The sequence below is a fragment of the Gigantopelta aegis genome, unplaced genomic scaffold (assembly GCF_016097555.1).
Source record: "Gigantopelta aegis isolate Gae_Host unplaced genomic scaffold, Gae_host_genome ctg1003_pilon_pilon:::debris, whole genome shotgun sequence".
In the NCBI taxonomy this organism is placed as follows: domain Eukaryota; kingdom Metazoa; phylum Mollusca; class Gastropoda; order Neomphalida; family Peltospiridae; genus Gigantopelta; species Gigantopelta aegis.
The window spans coordinates 227-24,500 of NW_024532183.1; the positions used below are offsets into that span (position 1 = coordinate 227).

The 24,274-nt window shown below is 30.3% G+C and overlaps 1 protein-coding gene across 1 annotated transcript; it reads left to right on the forward strand.

The window, feature by feature from the left end:
- The first annotated feature begins 21,859 nt into the window (after positions 1-21,859).
- Positions 21,860-22,646, forward strand: LOC121390839. The gene is made up of 2 exons (XM_041522719.1): positions 21,860-21,999; positions 22,250-22,646. Exons 1-2 carry the CDS (start codon positions 21,860-21,862, stop codon positions 22,644-22,646), a joined length of 537 nt encoding a protein of 178 aa, XP_041378653.1.
- The last annotated feature ends 1,628 nt before the right edge of the window (positions 22,647-24,274 follow it).

The window sequence follows — 24,274 nt, forward strand, 5'->3', positions numbered from 1 at the left end:
TTGATACACTCACAGCAGTACACAGTAGCATCATAAGAGTTCGTATTAGTACATCACTATCAATGTATGTAGAGAATGAACACTGAAATATAGTAAGGTAGTTGCTTATAGCACAGTTGAGATCATCCATCTTCATAGGACAGTGTGTCAGTGCCATAACTAAATAGTTATTTTAATACCTGACTACATGCATAATTAGAAGTTCAAACCTCACTAATCCAGCTCTAAAGTAACTTGATGCTCCAGTATATCCCAATTGATGACAGATGACATTGGCTTCAGTAGAACTGTAGTGGTAATCATCACAGATATTACCCCATCCATTATTGTAATAGACCCTCACAATACCATAGTAATAAGATGATGAGGTATATCCATTACGATACAATCTTATGGCTCCATTTGTTTAAAGCTATAGTATTATAAAACATTAAATTATATCTTTTAATAGGATTGTTATTGTTACCCAAACTATTGTTTATCTATTGAATAACTACAAGAGTGTTTAAAGATAAATATGAGTATGTTTGTACTCTTAGGGTGGAAGACAAACAAGAACTGTACTAGTGTCTTTATAATAGCACAGAAGTCTTTGAACACATAGAGATTGATACTATTTATATTATTGCTACACACGTCACTCTACTATAAAGTATTAAATTAATACTTTATAGTAGAGTGACGTGTGTAGCAATAATATCAAATTAAATTTCAATTCATAGAGCAGATAAAAGTATACAGTTTTGTTCCACTAGTAATAGTTTGTGGTAAAGGTGTAGTTAATGTATTTATGGATCTGGAATAGTATCAGTATGATATGATATGATTTTTAAAACACAACAAATAATTATGACATCATTTTTCTATTAATAATATGCATAAATTCAATTTCTTTTTGATCAGTACAAAATCTCCTAGCAATATAGCTTTTCAAATTGATAGTTAATAAAACAAACTCTTTAATATCAGTTTAATGTATAGCTAGTAATTATATTGATTTATATATTAATATGACTATGATCACAAAGATTAAAAGTGTATTATAGAAAATGTTATTATAGGTTATACACCGAAGTTGAGGTAACTATAAGATTTATACACAGATGGCAGCAGGCCTGATTTATATAAACACGTAGCTAATGACATGTATCATGTTGACCAATGAAATTGCTTCATTTCAATTATTATATTAGATATGCTGAGTCTGCTGCGTGTGCGTCAAGATCTGCTTATAGCATTAGCCAACAAAGGAATGGTAACCATTTACCCTGCAGTAGGATAAATGGAATTTCTTATTTACGCTTTTGCTTACAATACACAGCAAGACTATTCTTATAGAGCATTCATTAGCCCACCCCTACAATTGACGTTCATTTGAGCGTCGTAACGAATAGCTAATTGGCTTATTAACAATAGTTATTACTTCTAAAAACAGAGGATTATTCTCCAAAATCAACGATGGTTTTTAAAGTTCATAGAAAAATTTTATACTTAGTATTAGACCCTATCTACGGGAAAATTTTGACTACTGAAATTATCTTCCGAGCCAGCCCTTTACTTAGATAAAGACCTCTCAAAGTACCACTGAAATTGTCACCATCTCATCAACATTCATCAAGTTAATTTCTTTAAATCTCAGTCTTTTTTTTTTTTCATTTTCTCAGAGGCATTGCTTTAGATATACAAACAATCTGAGTTGCATAAACTTTAATTTAAATTGATGATCTTTTAAATTTACTGATTTATAGAAAATAGAAAGACATATTTCAGCCAAATTAATTACAATAACCTTGGAAAATCATAGCTTCGATAAGAGGTGTATACTTATTTATTGAGCTAAAAACGGAGCAATCAGAATAGTCAATTAATATAAGGCAAAGAATGGTACAATAATAGTAAATGTATAAAGAAATAGATGGAAACTCATTTAACTGCATTATAATCCCACTCAATACAGCTTTGTCATTAGTTAATAATGCATTAACAAAGCAATACTACATTATACTATAAATCAATCTGATATCCAATAATGCTGGTAATGTGATTTTTTGGCATATGGGGTAGGTCGTGCAAATTTATAATTTAATATATAATATGTATAATTACTTAAAAAGCTACAATGCAATATTAAAATTGTTTTGTCATGTCCTAAGAGAACATTCTCTTAGTAATGACCTTTCACTACTGTATCTTTGATGTTAAAATTTTGTATAGTGGTTTCGCTTCAAAAATCTCAGTGCATACGAGAGATGTTATTTGTTATTTATGTATCACAATTTACTTACTTTACTTAATTTACGTACTTTTATGGATTATGTGAAGTAGTTTTTATGCAAATAACTACTTTAACTGTTATGATTGTCTTAAAAATACATAACATGTACTAGTAAACATCCTTGCTATACTGAATGTCATGCATAAAACATCATTATTATAACAGAAGTCCCCCTAGCTAACAAATGACTAAGAAATTTACAATAGTCTTTATATATATCACGTATCAAAATTAAATATTAGCTTATGGCACATAGTCAAACTTTAAAAAAATAAAGGTAAATCATATCTTGTGAATAGAGAATACTTAAGTTATATAAAAATACAAAATTAAGTAAATAATTAGCTGTCAGTATTTTAAGGTAGCAAAAAGTTAATTTTCACAGTCTTAATTTTAATCAAGTAAGGATACTACTGTTCAGATTGAATGTATATTAATACCTGAAAACTAAACTCAAAGTGTTACATTGTCTACATCACATGAACTCAAAATGTAGACAGTCTAGTAATGATAATGAGATATATTATTTAGTAAAGATACTTGCTCTTAATACAAGAACATAGTTTAAACAATATTGGGTCTAGTCTGAGTGAGTCCAAATTAGAGCAGTCAATGATAGATAATGTATTTGCTAAGATAAACACTAGGAACAAATTGAATTACTATACTCTTCAGTAATTATGGACTCAATAGCTATTTAGACAAATTGTGGACTCAATAGCTATTTTTGGTTTCAAAACTGTAGTAATAACTTAATAATTCTTGCTATCTTTCATCACAGATGTGCAGCAATATAACTCAATCAACTATTAAGCCAGCTGCATAAATGGATCCGTTTGGGTTACATTAGAGTCTAATATTTATTGCTAAATGAAATGATGAAATGTGGTTGTCATACTCTGAACTACAAAAGTGATATACATCACACTTGAAAGAGTGTTATAAAAATACTGCTTAGTCTGCAAAATGTGTATTTTCGTTTTAAACAATAGGAAAATGCCAATATAATTTGATAAAGTAGTGAATGGATATTATTAAAACAAAAAGGGAAATTTATAAGTAGGTTCATTATTAGGTAACAGTAGTAATGATGTCACTACTGAGGCAGCAAGCTGTATGAGGTCATTACAGGGAAAATATATACACTTACATATGTAGAGTGAACTGAATAACTCAAGAAAATGCGAGAAGGAAGAAAACAGAGAGCTGCTGTTCTTCGGCCATCGCTGAAAAGTTTAGCGTCATAAAGGAAGTAAGTAGTATTAGTGTCTATTAATAGCAACCAACAACAGGAAGTCAGGAAACCCAACCAATTGGAAACATCGCGCTGACGCTCGTGATACTCCGCTCTACGTTTTTATTATCTAAAATAAACATCGCCCTCGGCTTCCGTGATTTTAATTAGACAGCTGTTTTTAGTAGATTATAGAAAGTTTATTTAAGGTAATAGAGATCTTTCATACGTCAAATTTGTAAACTGTTACTCTGATTATTATGGGGACAGGCTGCACGACTAATGAAATTAGCATAAATATTTAAAGACATTATCATCTCAATCACACAGATAGCATATTTTCACTTTCCTTCTACACATCATCATTATCATATATGTCAACTACAATTACCAGTAACATATATAGTAGATACAATGTCCTATATACTGGCAATGGAGTATAGTAACACTGTCTATGGGTCTAACCAAAGACTGTTTTATTTCTCCATATATATTGTATTTTGTTAAGAGTAGCAACAACTACTATGTACAAGTAACACATACTCAATTTACCTAAAACTAAATGCTAGTTGTACAGCAGGGATGTTGTAAAGGTAATTGAGCAATTTATTGTCTAATTAATATTAATTAGGAATTTTTTGGCAATAATGATAAGTGTAATAGTTATTGAGTACATTTACATTTAATGATAATAGTAATTATTTCATGATTTGGTGACAGTACTGTCAATGGTAGTGGGTAATTGTGAAGTAAGTTTTGTAATTATTATTTGATAAAGTAATTGATAACATTCCATTATGAATTTAAACCATCTGAATTAAATGATAATATTGTTCCATTAGCTTCTTATAAAAACAAAGAGTGACCATCAAAATCTATGACAATTCACCAGATCTATAATATTATTTTTTTCCACAATAAATTTTTCTGTCAGTTATATTTTAATAAATATATTATGTGAAAATGTGTTTGTTCACCATTGGATACTGCAAAAGGTGGCTTATTTTTGGAAATTAAAACTGATATTGTGATGTATATTTCTATTTCTACGATAGATATGTGCAGAGTCATTCTTTTTTAAAAACCCAAAAACAGAGAGCTGTGCTCTTTGGCCATCTGCTGTCATTGTACAGGAGGTAGTCTTGTCAATATGTTTCAGTGCTGGAAGCTTGTGCATTATGAGCAAGAATTCAGATGATGTATATATATGTATACCATAGCCATTATCCAGAGAAAGCTATCCTAAATCTTAAGCAGAGGTCTTCTGCAGGGAATGAATAATTTACAATATGATAAAGCTTATATTAAACAGAAAGAAACTCAGTAATATCAAATTGAGATCAGTTGCATGACTAAGATTACAGCAAAACATAACTTACAACAAAACAGCAATAACGTTAATGGATTGATACCCATAGTTGTTTTGTTGTCCGTCTCTTAGTACTATCCAGAAAAATATTGCTATAAGGATATTAAGTGGTCCTGTCTGTTGTATTCACAAACTAGAAGATGATTGTCATTAACTGCATGGCTGTTATTCCAGCATCAACCACTTGATCAGATAATTCATATATCAGTTCTGGATAATCTATGTAGCATTATTGAAAGTCATTGTTTTGTATCTAAATGGATACTTAACAAAGATCAACAGAGAAATATTTTTAAATTGCCGAAGCACCTCATTATTGTCCTAGTCATTTCAAATTTGGAAGATACTGGTTCTCTTCAGCTCTTTATAAACACTATGACATCTAGCCAAAATATTCACTATCTGGTATATAATTTCTGCATTTTCACCTATGGGTACCCATAGGTGAAGCATAGAAGTGATATACTATAGTCTGACATATATGAGATATATTATCTAGAATTTGGTGCATACGCTCTCAGAGGTGTCCAATGAACAGAGATGAAGGTCAACACTCTCATCCATATTCTTCACCACCCATTATTAGTCCTTTATATATATATATATATATATATATATATATATATATATATCATATTCCATTGGATGAAATGATTATCATTACGCATGTAGCACATTAATTATATTGGTTTTTAATTATATATCTGGTATACAAGGAATTTACTTTAACATGCACAACCTATTAATCATTCATATTCATAGAATATGGAAACTTTACATGTCATCGTTTGTTACAAGGTTATCCATTATTATTTTAGGCACAGAAAAGTGCTGTATATTGTGAAAATGAAAGTTCTTTCGGTTAATAATAAATCATCAATCGTTTTAGTTATAGAAAATAAAGTTGGTAGCTTCTATTTTTGCCATTTCAAAAAAACATATAAATATGCTCTTGACAATGTTCAATATTTAACCTTAATTATTTAATTATTTCTTCTCAATTTAACTATAATTAGGAAACTGCCCAATATTACTTTTTTTATTTTTACTACATATATAACTGATGGATTAATAAATGAGTATTGTTAACATTTATTCACATTACTTATTATAAGTTTAATAAATATATTTCAAAAAACGTGACAAATATAATGAGAGCTAAAACAATTAAGTTATAAAAATAGATCTAATGTTTTTTAATTAACCATATTTAATAAAATAGCAAAAACTGTTTTGATGTAGTGTGTGTTTTTCACATTTAAAAAAAGGTCAATATAAGTTGGAAGAAACAATAGCCACAATAACTAGTATCAAAATAGAACCAATTGTACCACCATTGGTCCAGCTATGTTTGATGCTAGAAAAAATAAGTAATAATAATTAAACTGTAGAGCTAGAGTATTGCTCTGATAGAGAAATAGCTGCATAGTTACTTACTATTGTAATAATGTAATGACTTACAAATTAATCCGGAACAAGTAGTTTTTAAATTTGGAGTCTTTGAATATGAAACTGCTGTAAACTAAAGAAAAGCAATAATACAATTTAACAAAATGTCCAATTATTTTTTTTTTCTTATTGAATGTCCATTAAATACTACTAGTTTTAAGGGCACAAACTGACTAGAGCATGTAATAATAAATAGTACACTCTATCCTTAAATAAGAGTTAGCTTAAAATGCAAAGTAAGATTTACTATCCTCACTACATGTGACAGTAACATCTTCAGAGTGGGAACAGCTAGTCACTGAAGATGATGGACAGGAATTACTAGTACCATAACATGAGTAGATGAAGAACTAGACATGTATGTACTCCAAATTGGTTGACTGGAACTACCAGATCTATTATAGTGATATAATGAACTGTAATCATTTTAATCAAGATAACAGTATTATAAATTAATATCTGAATAATGATTACTTCTTATCTTACAGACTGAGGTGATCATAATTATAGTAACTGTTATATCCCAGTTGTTTACAGATAGTCCAGCATCAGTAGAACCAAATCCATCATCACATATTGTTCCCCATTGTCCATTACAATAGACCTCAACACGTCCTTCATTTGGATAACTACCTCCCTGAAGACGTATCATACCAGGAAAAGGATTACTATTCCAAATCCTAGTGGCATCTGTTACAAAAATGATAAGTATTAGGAAATATTTATACACTTACAGCAGTAAACAGTAGCGTCATAAGAGTAGTATTAGTACATCCACTATCAATGATGGTTGAGAATGAACACTGAAATATAGTGAGATAGTTGCTACTAGCACAGTTAAGGTCATCCATTTTCATAGATAGACTATCAGTGCCATAGCTAGACAGAAAAAGTTAAATTTCTATAGTTACAGCTAAGTTAAATCTAACCTCACTGATCCAGCTCTTGAGTAACTAGATGCTCCAGTATATCCCAATTGATGACAGATGACATTAGCTTCAGTAGAACTGTAGTAGTAATCATCACAGATATTACCCCATCCATTATTGTAATAGACCCTCACAATACCATAGTAATAAGATGATGAGGTATATCCATTACGATATAGAACAATGGCACCATTTCTAGCAGTATTAGCTAGATGAAAATAGATTGACATTTTCTAAATGTCAACTATTATTCTATTGTTCTACTCAATATATATATTTATATAGATAGTCTGTACAAATGAATGGATTAAATATTCAAATAATTCTAGAAATAATTTCACAATTTCCAGATACAAATCTATCATACCTCAAAGAATGTACCAGTAACAAAACTATGTAGCTTGTAATATAATTGAAATCATATATAATCTAGTCATAACTATGTCATGCTAACTTACGATATAGTCCAGAACAAGTAGTCTGTGTATTAGAAGATTTGGAATAAGAAGTGCTGTAAGCTGAAGGAAATATTATACATAATATTTAAATATTTATTAAGTTTTATCTAGTAAAACAACCAGATTTTTCAAAAAGTGAATAATTTTTAGATAATGTTAATGTGGAAAGTGTTGTGATGTGTCTAAAGATTAATACTTGTAACAGATTAAAATTGAATATTTGTCATAAATGCATCAAATAATTATAGTTATGGGACATTAGTAGGCAATAAAGTGAATGTTGAACAGGTTTTTGAATAATACTAATAGTAAAAGTATATATTCCTTTTACTTTAAAAAGTGATAACATTACTCTCTATTCTTAAAATGCAAAGTACGATTTAGCTATCACTCACTACATGTGACAGTAACATCTTCAGAGTGAAAACAGCTAGTGACTGAAGTTAATGGACAGTAATTGCTAGTACCATAACATATGTCAGATAAAGAACTAGACATGTATGTACTCCAAATAGGTTGACTGGAACTAACCAGATCTATTATAGTGATATAATAAACTGTAATCATTTTAATCATGCATAACAGGATTATACATTAATGTCGGAATAATCGTTATTCTTACACTTACAGACTGAGGTGATCATAATTATAGTAACTGTTATACCCAGTTGTTTACAGATAGTCCAAGCAATCAGTAGAAACCAAATCCATCATCACATATTTTCCCCACTGTCCATTACAATAGACCTCAACACGTCCTTCATTAGAATAATTTCCTCCCTGAAGACGTATCATGACAGGGAATGGACTACTGCTCCAGATTCTAGTTGTATCTGTAACACATATTATAACTGTATCTAAAACATTAAACTCACAGCAGTACACAGTAGCATCGTAAGAGTTAGTATTAGTACATCCACTATCAATGATGGTTGAGAATGAACACTGAAATATAGTAAGGTAGTTGCTATTAGCACAGTTGAGGTATCACCATCTTCATAGGTAGAGTGTCAGTGCCATAACTAGACAGGAAAAGTATACTTACTATAGTTAAAACTAAATTAATCTAAACCTCACTAAACCAGCTCTAGAGTAACTTGATGGCTCCAGTATGTCCCAATTGATGACAGATGACATTAGCTTCAGTAGAACTGTAGTAGGTATCATCACAGATATTACCCATCCATTACTGTAATAAACCCTACAATCCATAGTAATAAATGATGATGTATATCCATTACGGTATAGAACAATGGCACCATTTCTAGCAGTATAAAATAGACGGAAAATAGATTTGACATTTTCTAAATGTCAACTAAAAGAACTAGTTTAAGTCAATATACATATTACTATAGTCTGTACAAAACAAATGGATTAAATATTCAAATAATTTTAGAATAATTTCACAATTTCCAGATATACATATATTATACCTTAAACAATGTACAGGTAAGAAAAAACTATCTAGCTTGTAATATAATTGAAATCATTTAATATAGTCATAACTATGTCATGATAACTTACAAATTAGTCCAAAACAGTAGTTTGTATATTAGATGATTTGGAATAAGAAGTGCTGTAAGCTAAAGTAAATATTAGTCATAAATCGAAGTATTAATTAAGTTTATCTATTAAAACACACAAAAAAATAATTAAAAATACTTTGTCTAAGAATATTTTAAGATCATTTAAATGTAGAAAATGTTGTTTACAATTAAATATTGTAACAGATTAAAATTAAGATTAAAATTAAGTATTAGTTATAAATGAATCAAATAATTATACTCATTGTGCACTGGTAAGCAATGAGGTGAATAGTGAACAGGTGTCCAAATAATTTGTAAAAATTATAATCATTTTATTTTAAAAGGTCATTATACTACACTCTATTCTTAAAACACAAACAAAGAGTTTGGTATTACTATCACTCACCACATGTGACAGTAAACATCTCAGAGTGAAAGCAGTTAGTCACTGAAGTTAATGGACAGGAATTACTAGTACCATAAACATGTGTCTGAAGAAGAACTAGACATGTATGTACTCCAAATTGGTTGACTGGAATTACCAGATCTATTATAATGATATAATAACCCGTAATCATTTTTAATAAGGCTAAATAGTATTATACACTAATGTCTAAATAATGATTATTTTCTTATACTTACAGACTAAGGTGATCATAATTATTCCAACTGTTATATCCCAGTTGTTTACAAATAGTCCAAGCATCAGTAGAACCAAATCATCATCAACATAATTGTTCCCCATTGTCCATTACAATAGACCTCAACACGTCCTTCATTTGGATAACTACCTCCCTGAAGACGTATCATACCAGGAAAAAGGATTACTATTCCAAATCCTAGTGGCATCTGTTACAAAAATGGTAAGTATTAGGAATTATTTATACACTTACAGCAGTAGACAGTAGCATCATAAGAGTTAGTATTAGTACATCCACTATCAATGATGGTTGAGAATGAACACTGAAATATAGTGAGATAGTTGCTACTAGCACAGTTAAGGTCATCCATTTTCATAGATAGACTATCAGTGCCATAGCTAGACAGAAAAATATACTTACTATAGTACAACTAAGTTAAATCTAACCTCACTAATCCAGCTCTAGAGTAAACTTGATGCTCCAGTATATCCCAATTGATGACAGATGACATTAGCTTTCAGTAAACTGTAGTAGGTATCATCACAGATATTACCCCATCCATTATTATTAATAGACCCTCACAATACCATAGTAATAGGATGATGAGGTATATCCATTACGAGACAGACTTATGGCACCATTTGTTAAAGCTATAGTATTAAAAAACATAAAAAATAATCATCATAGTGATTTTTATAGCTTATTTCATCATCATTTGAATAACTACAATAGTGCTAGAGATAAATGTGAGTATACCCTTAGAATAGGAAAGGAACAAGAACTGTGTAATATCTTATGATAACTTATAATAATTAAACAACCAAAACACCAGACCAACTGGAAACTAAAATACAGCACTATTTATACCCCAAATATCACTGCAATAAATTTGTATATATTCAACATAACAATACAACAGTTTTTTTCCCTCAAAAATCAGTCAATAACAAATATAAGTTACATAACAATTGGTGCACTATGAGCATAGGTTGAATAATGTGACTGTGGTAGTAAACAAATTTCCATGTCCATTGGGTGTTTTGTGTACCTGTGTTTAACTAACAGCTGCTTCATTCACAAGGACAAAACTAATAATAATTGTTATAATCAAACATATACTCAAATAATTAGAACTGTAATATTGAATTACCACGTGAGGCTTTTAAAGGCAAAAATTGTTATCCATTAAATACTCGAAGGTGAAGTATGTCGAAGGTATACCATTGAAAATCTATGGAGTTTCATAGTTTTCTACTTTCTTGTTGTACTAGAGAGCCAAATTTTATACATAAATGCGCGTTTGCATGCTGAATTGATTTGTGTAAGTCCATATGGATAGCAGGTAAAATGGCAAAGTTATTATTTACGTGTTTAGTTTGGTCTTCTCAACTCAGACATTCAGCAATCATTAAGTTAACTTGTTGTACACATTTTGATATTATTTACTAACCTTATTTTCACAATGTTTATGGTAATAAATTTATGTTTTAACAGTCTTTTTTTCACAAATCAGGTCTATTCTACATGTATGCAAAACTGTTTTTCTTATGTTTTAACAGTCTTTTTTTTCACAAATCAGGTCATAAATGTTGTGACAGAAGTGGTCCCTTTTTTGAAAATCAAGTCACATATGATTTTAGTATGACATAGGTTAGGTTAGGTCACATTGACAATTGTAATTATAATGTTGTGTAATTACTTTAAAAGCTATAACATTATTAAAACTTCTTGTCATGTCCTATGGAAATGTTTGTTAGTAATATGATAATAATTTGATCTCATTAATTCTCATGGGTGAGTTACATTTTTAATTTTTATATATGAAATGTATCATTACTTTAATAGCTATAATGAAAATAGTAAAAATGTTTTGTCATGTCCTAAGGGAAAAAAGTCCTAGTAATGTGATAGTAATATGCTCATGGGGTAGGTCACATTGTAATTTTATATATGAAATGTATCATTACTTTGAACAGCTATAATGAAATATATAGTAAAACTCTAAGGAAAGTGTCCTAGTAATGTGATAGAAATATAATCTCACTGCTCATGGGGCGAGTCACATTTATAAGTTTATATATGAAATGTATCGTTACTTTAATAGCTATAATGAAATAGTAGAAATGTTTTTGTCATGTCCTAAGGGAAAAGTGTCTTAGTAATATGATAGTAATATGATCTTACTGCTCATGGGGCGAGTTACATTTATAATTTTATATATGAAATGTATCGTTACTTTAATAGCTATAATGAAATAGTAAAATGTTTTGTCATGTCCTAAGGAAAAAGTGTCCTAATAGTGTGATAGTAATATGATCTTACTGCTAATGGGGCAAGTCACATTTATAAAATTATATATATGAATTGTATCATTATTTTAATAGCTATAATGAAATAGTAGAAATGTTTTGTCATGTCCTAAGGGAAAAGTGTCTTAGTAATATGATAGTAATATGATCTTATGCTCATGGGGCGAGTTACATTTATAATTTTATATATGAAATGTATCATTACTTTAATAGCTATAATGAAATAGTAAAAATGTTTTGTCATGTCCTAAGGAAAAAGTGTCCTAATAGTGTGATAGTAATATGATCTTACTGCTAATGGGGCGAGTCACATTTATAAAATTATATATATGAATTGTATCATTACTTTTAATAGCTATAATGAAATAGTAGAAATGTTTTGTCATGTCCTAAGGGAAAAGTGTCCTAGTAATGTGATAGTAATATGATTTTACTGCTCATGGGGTGCGTTACATTTATAATTTTATATATGAAATGTATCATTACTTAATAGCTATAATGAAATAGTAAAACTGTTTTATCGTGTCCTAAGGAAAAGTCTGTTATTATTATGACGCTAATATTATCTTATTCTAATGAGGCAAGTCATATATAATTTTATCTATGATATACATTGGTTTCAATAACAAAGATAAAATGTGGACTCAATAGCTATATTTGGTCTCAAATTGTAGTAATATTTTTAATATTGTTAGCTATCTTTCATTACAGGGTTGTGCATCAAACATAACTCAATAAACTGTTAGGTCATCTGTGTAGAAAGAATATGTTTGGATCACATTAGAGGCTATTATTTGTTCTCACAAAATTAATATAAATTAATTATACAACTTTGTCTGAAACATGTGTCTCTTTATTTTAAATAGTAGAAAATACTAATATAAACTTTTTATAGTAGAATGGATTATTATTAAAACAAAAAGTGAAAATTTATATGGCTACATGTGTTATTATAAAACTATGCAAATATCTTGATGATCACTAAGCTTCTGGAAGTAGTTATTCTGTTACTACTAGCAAGCTGTGTGAGGTGATTACAAGGGAGAAAATTATACACTTACCATATGTAGAGTAAACTGAATAACTCAGAGAGAATTGTAAGAATGAGGACAACAGAAAGCTGTTGCTGCTCATTGGCCATTGCGGTTGTTGTTCTACAGGAAGTAAGTAGTCTTGACAAAATGTTTCAATGACGGGAGAACATGAATTATGAGCACTAATTCAAAATGGTATACTTCTGTCATTCGTCATTGTTTAACGTCATACAGGAAGTTGTATTAGTGTCTATTAATGTCTAGTTATGAAAAAAAAAAAATAATTATTGATCGAAAACTTATTTAATTAGACAAATGGTTTAAATATATAATAGAGATCTTAATAAAGTAGTAGAGAGCTTTCATAAAGTTCAAATTTGTAAAATTGATGTTAGTCTGATTATTATGGGCTCAGACTGGGCCCATAGACTGGACTACTATAGAAATTAGCAAAATTGCAACAGACTTAGTTAACCACGTACCAGTAATGGACTAATTTTACAAGACATTTTTAAAGTTACTAAAGGTCTTGTATTATAATTCTGTATTTTTGAGCAAGAATTCAATTTGGTCAAATATTTGGTAGTTCATATATTTCAGTCTTCATTAGCTGAAATAAATATTTATTAATGTAAATATTTCAACCTCTGTAAAGAGTACTTCAGTGAGTACAGCATTAGCTTATTGTTTTATCTTAATCAATTGAGATGATCTTTATTATATATATAGATATATAGTAATTGACAAGATCCCAATATGCTACTGTCTGAATTAAAACTAATATTGCTCCCATAACATTTTATAAAACAAAATGTTATCATCAAATTCTAGGCAATTCCAAACAGGTCTGCACTAGTTTTGTCTTCAATAAATGTTTCTATTTGCTGTATGTTCATGAATTATATTACCTGGAAATTTGTTTGATCACCATTGGACCTGCAAAAGGTACTTTAAGTTCTTTTGAAATTAAAGTTGATATTATGATGTATATTTCCCATCATCTGTGATATATATGTACTGACTTATTCTTTTTTAGAATCACCATTACTAGCTGGATCTTAATTAAGATCAAAAAACAGAATCAAAATCAAAATGGAATGTTCTATATATATGATGAACTTTATTACTATAAAAAAAGAATCATCAAGATGTTGTGCTTTTACCTGTAGCAATGTCTTCCACATACACTTAATGGATATTATAAATATATACTAACTATTTACTATACAGATACTAGGCATTAATATACTCTGTTCATAATTATTGAGAATGAACATTACATACTCAGTGTTAAAACATGATACATAGCCCATTAAAAGTATAGAACACCGTCACCCTTCAGTTGCTGAGAGAGTACATGCTTGTAGTGCAAGCCATTAAACAAATTAACTTAGTGCCTCAGTGTGGAACAAAAAAACTAAAGTTACTATTGCACATAATTGTGCAGTAATAACTGAAACAGGTAGTTATGCAGCTATTTAACAATTATTTAAGGTTATATACTAATATGATTAGGCAATTGAACAATCTGATAGTCAAATGTAGTGTTGAAGAGGGCTTTTCCAGGAGAGACATGATAACTTATATGCATGCATGTCCAGGTGATGTCTATGTCTGTGAAAACAGTGGCAAGCTAAGGAAAGTTTCATGACTTTGTTGATGCAGCTAATCCAGCTAGAAATTTCCTAACAGAACATGATGCATGGATCACATATTTTATTTGTAGAAAATACAGTTTACATTGATATTCAATATTTCCAGATTAAGTTACTTTAAAGTTTCCAACTTATTCACCAATCAATAGTTCTCAGTTGTGACATGAAAATTAAAAGTAGTTAGCACAAAGGGCTAACAATAATATATAAATTTACATTACAGAAATACTCTTACTGTTGATTCTGCCTTTGCACTGATTATTTTGATCTAAATCTTCATTTGACCAGCTTTCACAAATTTGTACTAAATCTCATAGTAAATCAAATGTGGAATAATGTTAATGTTAGACCTCTCACTTTCAATATAGTTGAGTTAAAAAAAAGTTGCTAATATAAGAAGGAAAACAAAGCATTCAATGCAAGCTCAAGCATTATATAAACTATATGTTATGACGTACTGGTTTTGATTTTATGAGTTCTCTTTTTTGCTTTGTCATCAATTAAAGAAATCTTTAATGATTAATATATCCTACAGGCTACTTGAAGAAGAGAACAAACTCTTACAAAACAAAATTGCTCTCTTGTCAAAAAGAACTTAATGTTTTGAAGAGCCTTTTTGCCAGCTCAGGTGTAAACTCAACCACCAGGGCTTCTTTAAATTAGACACTGAGGATTGTCAAATAATTATAAAAATAAAAATATATGGAAAATTCTTGGGGGCAGGGGGAAAGCATCCTTGGGGTGATATCCAGGGCTTCCCCCCCCCCCTCTATGAACCCTGTCCAGTATGGTGTTTAGAAGAGAGAGAATCATTTCAAGTTAAAGTTCAATGTGCCTACATTTTTTTTGAAAATATCCATTATTGCATTAAAGTGCAGCATTGACTGAATCCTCCCCCCCCCCCAAAAAAAAAAAAAATTCAAATCCTGTATGAAACCCTGCAGTTGCTGTTGATTTAACCTCTGTTTGGACACAACAGATTTGTATAGACTGAGCAAAAACCTAACCTTTTTTCATTTTATTTTTTTATTAGCGTCAACATCTTATGACCATCACTGTACTTTTGAAGACACACATTGTATCCTTGAAGAGACCAATGAAAACAGAAACAAAATGTAACAAATTATAATAACAACTAAGTGTATAATTAAAAAATGAATATATATATATATATGTTTAAATGTTCATTATTGTTTTTTGTATTACCCTAAACAAGTCTTTAAAAAGAAATATAGTATAAAGCTGGGACCAGCAATAAATTATTTTACAAGTTTAGGGTTTAGGTTCTAACAATTATAGTATAAATTTCAAGTTCAATTCAGTATTATTTTGCTGTGACTCAGAACCCAGACACAGCATCATAACTTTCATTATATTGTTACAGTATGCTATTACAAGTATGAATATATAATGACGATGAAGGATTAATACAGCTATTGCTAATTATATTCATATGTGTATGTTAACTGGTTAAAATATGGCATAATTTTGTGAAAACTAATAGAGCAAACTCTTTGTCATTTTCAGTATGTTTGAAAGAGTCAAACCCACCTAGCACTACGGATCACTTTATAGCTGCATTTTTCTTTAAAATTCTAAAATTAATCCTTAGACTAATGATGTCATAATTACAACCAAATTTTTGGCACACACATTACGACATGGAAACTTCTCACCATGTATTGTTCAGGCCTGCTTATACTTCACATTATCTTCATTATATTTCAATATTGTTTACTTTAATTCTTATATTTTTTTCAAAATATTATTAGTTATTCCTTTATGTAATAAAAGATATGTTATAGGTCTCATTGACATGCGATTCAGTATAAAGCAAGTATAACTCCATCTACTTTCTTAGTTTACAGCTGGGTTAATTTAAGTAATATACAGGATTCAAATTTCAGACATTTCACCAACTTGCCCTTCTTTTTAACAAAGAGGGAGTATTTCTCTCTTTCACAGGTAAACACATTGCTGAGACAATGTGAACACATGGAAAACAGCCTGGCCCAGTATTCATAATTCCACAAGTTCATGTTATAAACACCTATTTGAACAAATGGGTTGTGTCTTCACTTTATCTCAGGTAACAAATATCCAAGCAAATTAGTTAGTCATATCAAAATATCATGTAGCATTAAGGCACACAAGTCTAGCCCAGAATTGGTTGATACTCGCCCCATATCACTTTATCTTGTACCGAATGAGCATTGAGTTATCAGACTATTTTTTTGACTGCAGTACAGTAACTTGTTGGTTAATTTTCTATATTATAGCTGGTTCCTCAAAATAAGGAAACTTTGCATGCTATTTTTCATGTTATTACTTAACTATTTAAGACCATTGATTTTATTGTGTACAAGGATGATGGAAAAAAAACAAGTAAAAAGAAGGATATACTTACTATGCATTGTAGACATAGTGTAATGAGGAGCTTAGGGCAAATACTTATCGTAATGTATTGAGGTTATTGTCAACTAATGTCAACTGGACAAACCAAAACAATGTCTTATTGCACAAGAATTAAAATATTCACTAACTTACACTTAAAAATACAATTTATATGTGATACATTATAATTTCTTATCAAATCCACCCTTTTTGTAGCCTAAACTCTATAAGGATTTAACCAGTTCAATATAACATCATCACAGATGCACGAGCTAAAACAATGGCAGCAAAGTTTCTAAGTAAGTAAAAAATGTAATTCACACAATATATATATATATATATATATATATATATATTTAGTGAAAATTAAAAGTTAATTTTCCATTTCTTTCAGATGTAACTGTCCTATTAGAAGCCTGAATAGGAGCTCATTTCAGACACGAAAAGTGGTTTGACCTTGGACTTAACTAGGTCTGCGTAAGAACACACTACAGAATATTGAAGCTGATCATAATCGAGATGGCGTTGAGCGATGCCTATGTGAATGTTTGCAAAAGTGGATAGACAGAGCAGATGAAGTGGACAAATATGGTGGACCAACTTTTGATACTTTGGTTAATGCTGTTAGAAGTATGGGACTAAATTCTGCTGCTGATGGGATCAGTAAGTAAACTATTTCTATGAGTAATACTGTGATAGATGATATACTATAATGATAATTTACATGCACATGGTTATAATTATAACGATTGATTTTTATTAGATTTATTAATACATATATTATTGTGTAAAAACTACTTGAGTTGTCACATTTTTGATTTTCAGCTGTCTTTTTTCTATGGATGTTTCTATTATGTTATCTATTGTGTTTGCTTATATTAAAGATAGTTATTCTTTGGTTGCTTTAGTACACTTAATCCCTTATATCTATAATGTCACACCCCTAAATTTACACAATGAGTATGTGTTGTCAATAAACAGTCTGGTATAATTGACTGCACTTATAAGTAATCAATTAGATGCATGAAAACTTTTATGGGCGCACAACACGTTCTCATGTGTGTGCTTAGCTGGTCTTACAACACAAAGACACACTGCTGTTATCTACCACTACAATTGTTTGAGTTTACAACAACATTAACCATTGTTTAATATTTCTTCTTTTTTTAAACAGAGGTTAACCAAATATTGCACAAACACTCTGAAAGTATCTTGCAACTTCCTCTTCCTACTATGGTTGTTCAGACATTATATAGAGAGGAGATCATTTCTAAGCAGATCTCTAATGACCTAGAGGATTCAGAGGGTATCTAACTTATCCTCAATTGACAGTATTATATACATCAATGTCTGAGAACCAAACCAATTAAGACAATTTGCTACAGTGTTACAACAATCAGAAGACACATTATGTGTAGCAAATGATATATTAAAAGAATACAGTAAGTGTTAATACAATTAATTATAACAACTATACATTTGCGTATAGACAAAGGTTTTTCTCATCTATTGCAAGTTGGTAATCAACACTCTGAAGATGAACCTTCTCATCTCTCTACACTTGAGAATCAACATGGTATGTGTGTAATTATTTAATGATACATGAAGCCATACATGAATGGCTAAAATAGGTGGGCTGATTAATAGATATAGCTTTGATAGTACTCAAACACTCAGCATTGTAAGATGTAAGATTAACAGAGGTCTTTTATCTATTTTCAGCCTGACACCCTAAAATATGTTTTGTTGTCTTTAAGATTGTCATCTATCTACATATGCTTACAGTTATGCAAATGACACTATGAAAGAATATAATATTTATGATATATAAGGCAATATGTAATATTATTCTGAAACATTCGCTGTCAATGAGAATCACTATTAATAATGCAATTTGAACATTACTGAAGAAAGTTAAATGAAAAGTAATAATCTTTGTTTGTTACAGAGCTTCATCTCGCACCTACATATCAATACAATTTTGATCTGATAAAGACAAAAATTTGGAGATCTTATTGATATGGTGTCACCACTAATTGAGTTACTGTCTCAGGTTCATTGAAGAAATTCAAACCTATATCAGGAGGTGTTTTCCTGAACTTAAATCTCAATTGACCCAGGCTAATTCGTTTGATGATATTATGGAGTTAGTCGAAGAAAAATGTACCATAATCAATGTTGCTTGCTTGGAAGCTATTGTTGATCATTATAAAATTGAAGAAGCTAAAGCTCATATCACAGCCTACAAAACAGAAATTGATAAATTTTGTGAGGATGTCAAATTTAGTATGTGTGAAAAGTTTACAATTGGTCAATCCTCTCCTCTCAAGTGTGAAACAGTCGAGTTTGTTTTGGAATGGAAAAACTGATGAACACACATTTAGCGAAATAGAAGGTCTGTTATGGAAGGCTTTTGAAGACATGGCTAAAAGAGTTTTAGTCAAAGAAGCAAAAAAAGGCAATTCCATTACTGTGACATGCTATGCTCCGCGAAAGATAATGGATCTATTATTGATTGAAGCACAAAGTAATCTAGATCTACTTAAAAAGATGGGTGTCATCAAGTTAACTGTTGGCTACTGTACAGTATGGGATGCACGAAAAAGATATGAAGTAAGCTTTAACCAAGATGATTGTAATTTGATGACATTTTATTAGGAGGCAAGCCTTCATGAAATTGAGCTTACTGAGAAGCTTGCAGCAAAGGAAGGTACTAAATTTGACATGCAGCTTAAGTCTGTATTGATGTAATATCATTTATACAGATGAAATGGAAGAGTTAATGCAGTCAACATTTCAAATAAAGAAAGGTGATAGTAATATTTTAAATATAAGTACCAATTACTCTCTTGCATATAGTCCTTGAAATGGAATTAGAGTATGAGAAAAAAAAATCAAAAGAGCAACAATGAACATTTCTGAATTGGAATCTCATCTTGAGCAAAAAACATCGTCTTCATGAAATTGAGCTTACTGAGAAGCTTGCAGCAAAGGAAGGTACTAAATTTGACATGCAGCTTAAGTATGTATTGATGTAATATCATTTATACAGATGAAATGGAAGAGTTAATGCAGTCAACATTTCAAATAAAGAAAGGTGATAGTAGCATTTTCAATATAAGTACCAATTACTCTCTTGCATATAGTCTTTGAAATGGAATTAGAGTATGAGAAAGAAAAATCAAAAGAGCAACAATGCAACATTTGGAAATTGGAATCTGATCTTGAGCAAAAACATAGTAAGTAGTCAAATGTTTCAGTTGTATTACCTGTTTATTATTTAATAGATAACGAAGAGGAATTATTACTGGAAAAGGAAAAACTGCAATTTGAGATTACATCAATCAAAGATGAATTATGTAATTGGAGAGATAAGATGACAAGTAGCATGATGGGTAAGTGAATATAATTGGTTTACAATTATATAATTTTTAGTTATTTTTTTCCTAATAGTATTAAAATCAAGTATTTCAGAATTACCGATATCTTTTGAAGAGCAAGATGCATTAGAGGCTAAGGAAGATGAATTTGAAGAAAGTGAAGATAATAGTGAAGAGGAAAAAAGATCACACGGAACAGCAGATTGTTAATTTACATATTTAAAGAGTTTATTAGCTATCTATACTATATTAAAGTGTTTTTAATTTTAGTTAAAGAATAATTTTTCAAACTTTTGATTTGTCTCTGAATAAGGAATAAAAGTGTATTCAAATAAATACTGTTGGTAATTCAGTTACCAAGGACTTAATGCAAGGAGATATCTGCAACACAATGATAAATAAAGGATAGTTTTTTAAACCTACACGGTAGAAAACTGTAAGAAGTAATACTGAATAATTTATAATAATTAAGAATCAAAACTAATTACAAGGTAGATGATATTAAATAGTTAATGCATTTCTAACAAACTGTGTAGTATTGTTGCTCTGAATTCCAATAAAAATCAGAAATTATCAATTTGTAGCTTTGTAGTAGTATAAAATCCGAGTAATAACGTGTACATTACTTTAAGAATAAAAAATGGGGTTATTTTTAGTACAGTGTGTAGTTGCATATTATAATCATAGCTAAGAAGCTGTGTAGATCATATTTACAAAACTTTTCAATCTATATGTTTATACTAACTTATATATACCAGTACATGTATGTTAGCTACAGTGTTCTGATAAATTTAAGGCCTTGAATGGAGAGTGTGTGGTAAGCAAAAAATGTTAACATGCTTATATAGTACAATTGAAAATTTTGTCTTTTATTTATGAGCTGAGTTCACTGCAAGAAATGAACATATAGTATTATAAAAATTTATAAGTTATACCAACCAACCAATTAACCCTTTGTATTAAACAAAATAAATGAATATGATAGTTGCTACAGTGTTTGGGAGCTTTGATTTTGTCATTAGTACGTCTATATTCCTTCGTTTCTCACTTTCATTTGAATGCAATCTCGATATAGGTGAGTGCACAAAACCACAACAAAAACGTTAGACAACTAATGTTTACATACACTGTTATAATTAAACAAATAATAAAAACAATCACTTAAGAGTAGCAATAGCATACATTATTCCCTAAAACAGAAGAAATATGGCTCAGAGCTCCAGTACTCGATTCACTGGTGAAGAGGTTTTAGATATTCTGATGGATGATGACGATGAAGAACTTTTGAATGAATTCTGTTTTGAAGGTAGTGATGATGAATATTCAGACGATGAGGAATCTATCAGGTATAAGTCTAACATTTGATAAATAGTATTGCTATCATGTAATCTATAGTGATGAATCTGACTCACAAACTGATATTGAAGAAAGTCTAAAAGACATTAGGTAAGTTAATTTAGTAAAGGTATCAAAGGCTATCCTAGCATTTATAAATACATGATAACACTACATTTTCTGTTATAAAGTAGCCATAATTACCATCACCATTCACTGTTGTATATTACGATATATAACATGTCAATCATTACCTTTCAGAGCTGACACAATTCAATGGTCAACAGAGCTCAAGGAAATCAACATAAAAGAGTTCATACCGTATGACAAACCTCATGGTCCAGCTGATAACATAACTTCATACTCACTGCTTGATCTATTTTACCTTTTCTTCACACATGACATTCTCAAATATCTAGCTGACCAGACAAACCTCTATGCTTATGCCTGTTTAGGAGAATATTATGAATCATGGGATAAGGTAACAGCAGATGAAATAAGAGCTTACATGGGTTTTATGATATTGATGGGTCTTGTTCAGCTACCTGCTTTATGTGATTACTGGCGTAAGGATTCGACATTCCATTACGAGCCAATTGCTAGTAGGATTAGTCGGAGACGATTTCTTGATATTTCATCGTTTTCTTCATTTTGTTGACAATAGAGATTTACCACACTATGGTGAGCCAACTTATAGTAAGCTACAAAAAGTAGAACCAATTCTCACATACATGAATACAAAATTCAACGAGATATTCATACCTGGTAAGGAGCAGAGCATTGATGAGGCTATGATTCCTTTCAAGGGACGTTCATCAATGAAGCAATACATGCCAAAAAGCCAATTCGTCGTGGATTTAAAATCTGGATGAGAGCAGATGCTACCACAGGGTACGTATGTGAATTTGACCCTTATACTGGAAGAAAAGGTGACAAAATTGAGAAGGGTCTAGGTGCTGCAGTTGTTTTGAAATTGACAGAAAAAATAAACTCCCATTTCCATCACGTTTATTTCGATAACTTTTTTCACTGGGATTGATCTCCTTTTAGATCTGTTGAGAAGAAAAAATATATGCATGTGGGACAATGAGATCAGATAGACGAGGCTTTTCCTACAACATTTAAGTCTATCATGAAAAAGGGTCTCTCTCAAAGAGGAGACAGCAATAGTGTTCAAAATGGAAACTTGGTTATCACTATATGGCAGGACACAAAAACCTTCTGTTGCGCATCCACAAATGCTAATCCTAATGACAAAGTTTCAACAACAAGGAAGTTAAAAAATGGGTCAAGAATAACAATACCTTGCCCTCAGGCAATTTCTCAATACAATAAATTCATGGGAGGAGTAGATAGGAATGACCAATTGAGAGGGTACTATAATGTAAGGTTAAAATCTCGTAAATTTTATAAATACCTTTTCTGGTTTGTTTTTTGATGTTGCTCTTACAAACATGTTTGTATTGGCTCGTGACTTCATAGACACCCCATACAAAAGCATTAAAAGAATTTCGAGTAGCACTTGCTAAAGCTCTGACTATCGACTACAACTCACGAAAACGAAAAGGACGACCATCAAGAACACCAAGCGTACGTTTTTGCCAGCATCATTTCCCTATTAGAGGCAGTAAGAAGTGTCAGAGATGTTTTTACTGCAAAGAGTATATGTCGAGACGACGGGAGACAATGTGGTACTGTGAAGACTGTGACAAATTCCTTTGTCACAAAGGAAACAAAGATGACTGCTTCATGTTATTTCACAAGCATCATGTGACAAACAGTGACACTGCATTGGAAAGAGAAAGTTAAATACATATCAACTTCAACTATCATTAGTCTATATATAATACAATTATAATCAATAATAATATAATTAGTCATATAATGCACATGAAAAGTTATATAATCTTAAATATTCTAACCATAAGGTAATTAAAAAATCAGAGTATCTAAACACTAAACAGATATCGCTAACTCACCTAAGTATATAGATTCATCCTTAAAAACCCTTTTAGGTCACAAAAATCGTCGTAAAAAAGTCCTTGAAATTCACTTTTCGCCTTCAAAACGTACGCATTTACCTCAAACACAAAGCAGCTACCTGCTGGCCTCATGACTAAAAAATTCGGAACTGACCGTATACGCCCCACGCAATTTATTTGGCAATTAAAGAGTTAACCTAATTTTCATGCTACTTATGACTGTATATACTATTACTAATTCAGAATCTAATCATATTCATAGTAAACAAACTAAATTGGGATGTTGATTTATTTTTGCTTTGAT

What these genes read in the sequence shown, in the direction of transcription:
- LOC121390839 (XM_041522719.1), top strand. Translation starts at nt 21,860, where the DNA reads ATGGCTCAGAGCTCCAGTACTCGATTCACTGGTGAAGAGGTTTTAGAT. An exon ending in GACGATGAGGAATCTATCAG is followed by an intron (nt 22,000 to 22,249) that starts GTATAAGTCTAA and finishes ATTACCTTTCAG; the next exon opens with AGCTGACACAATTCAATGGT.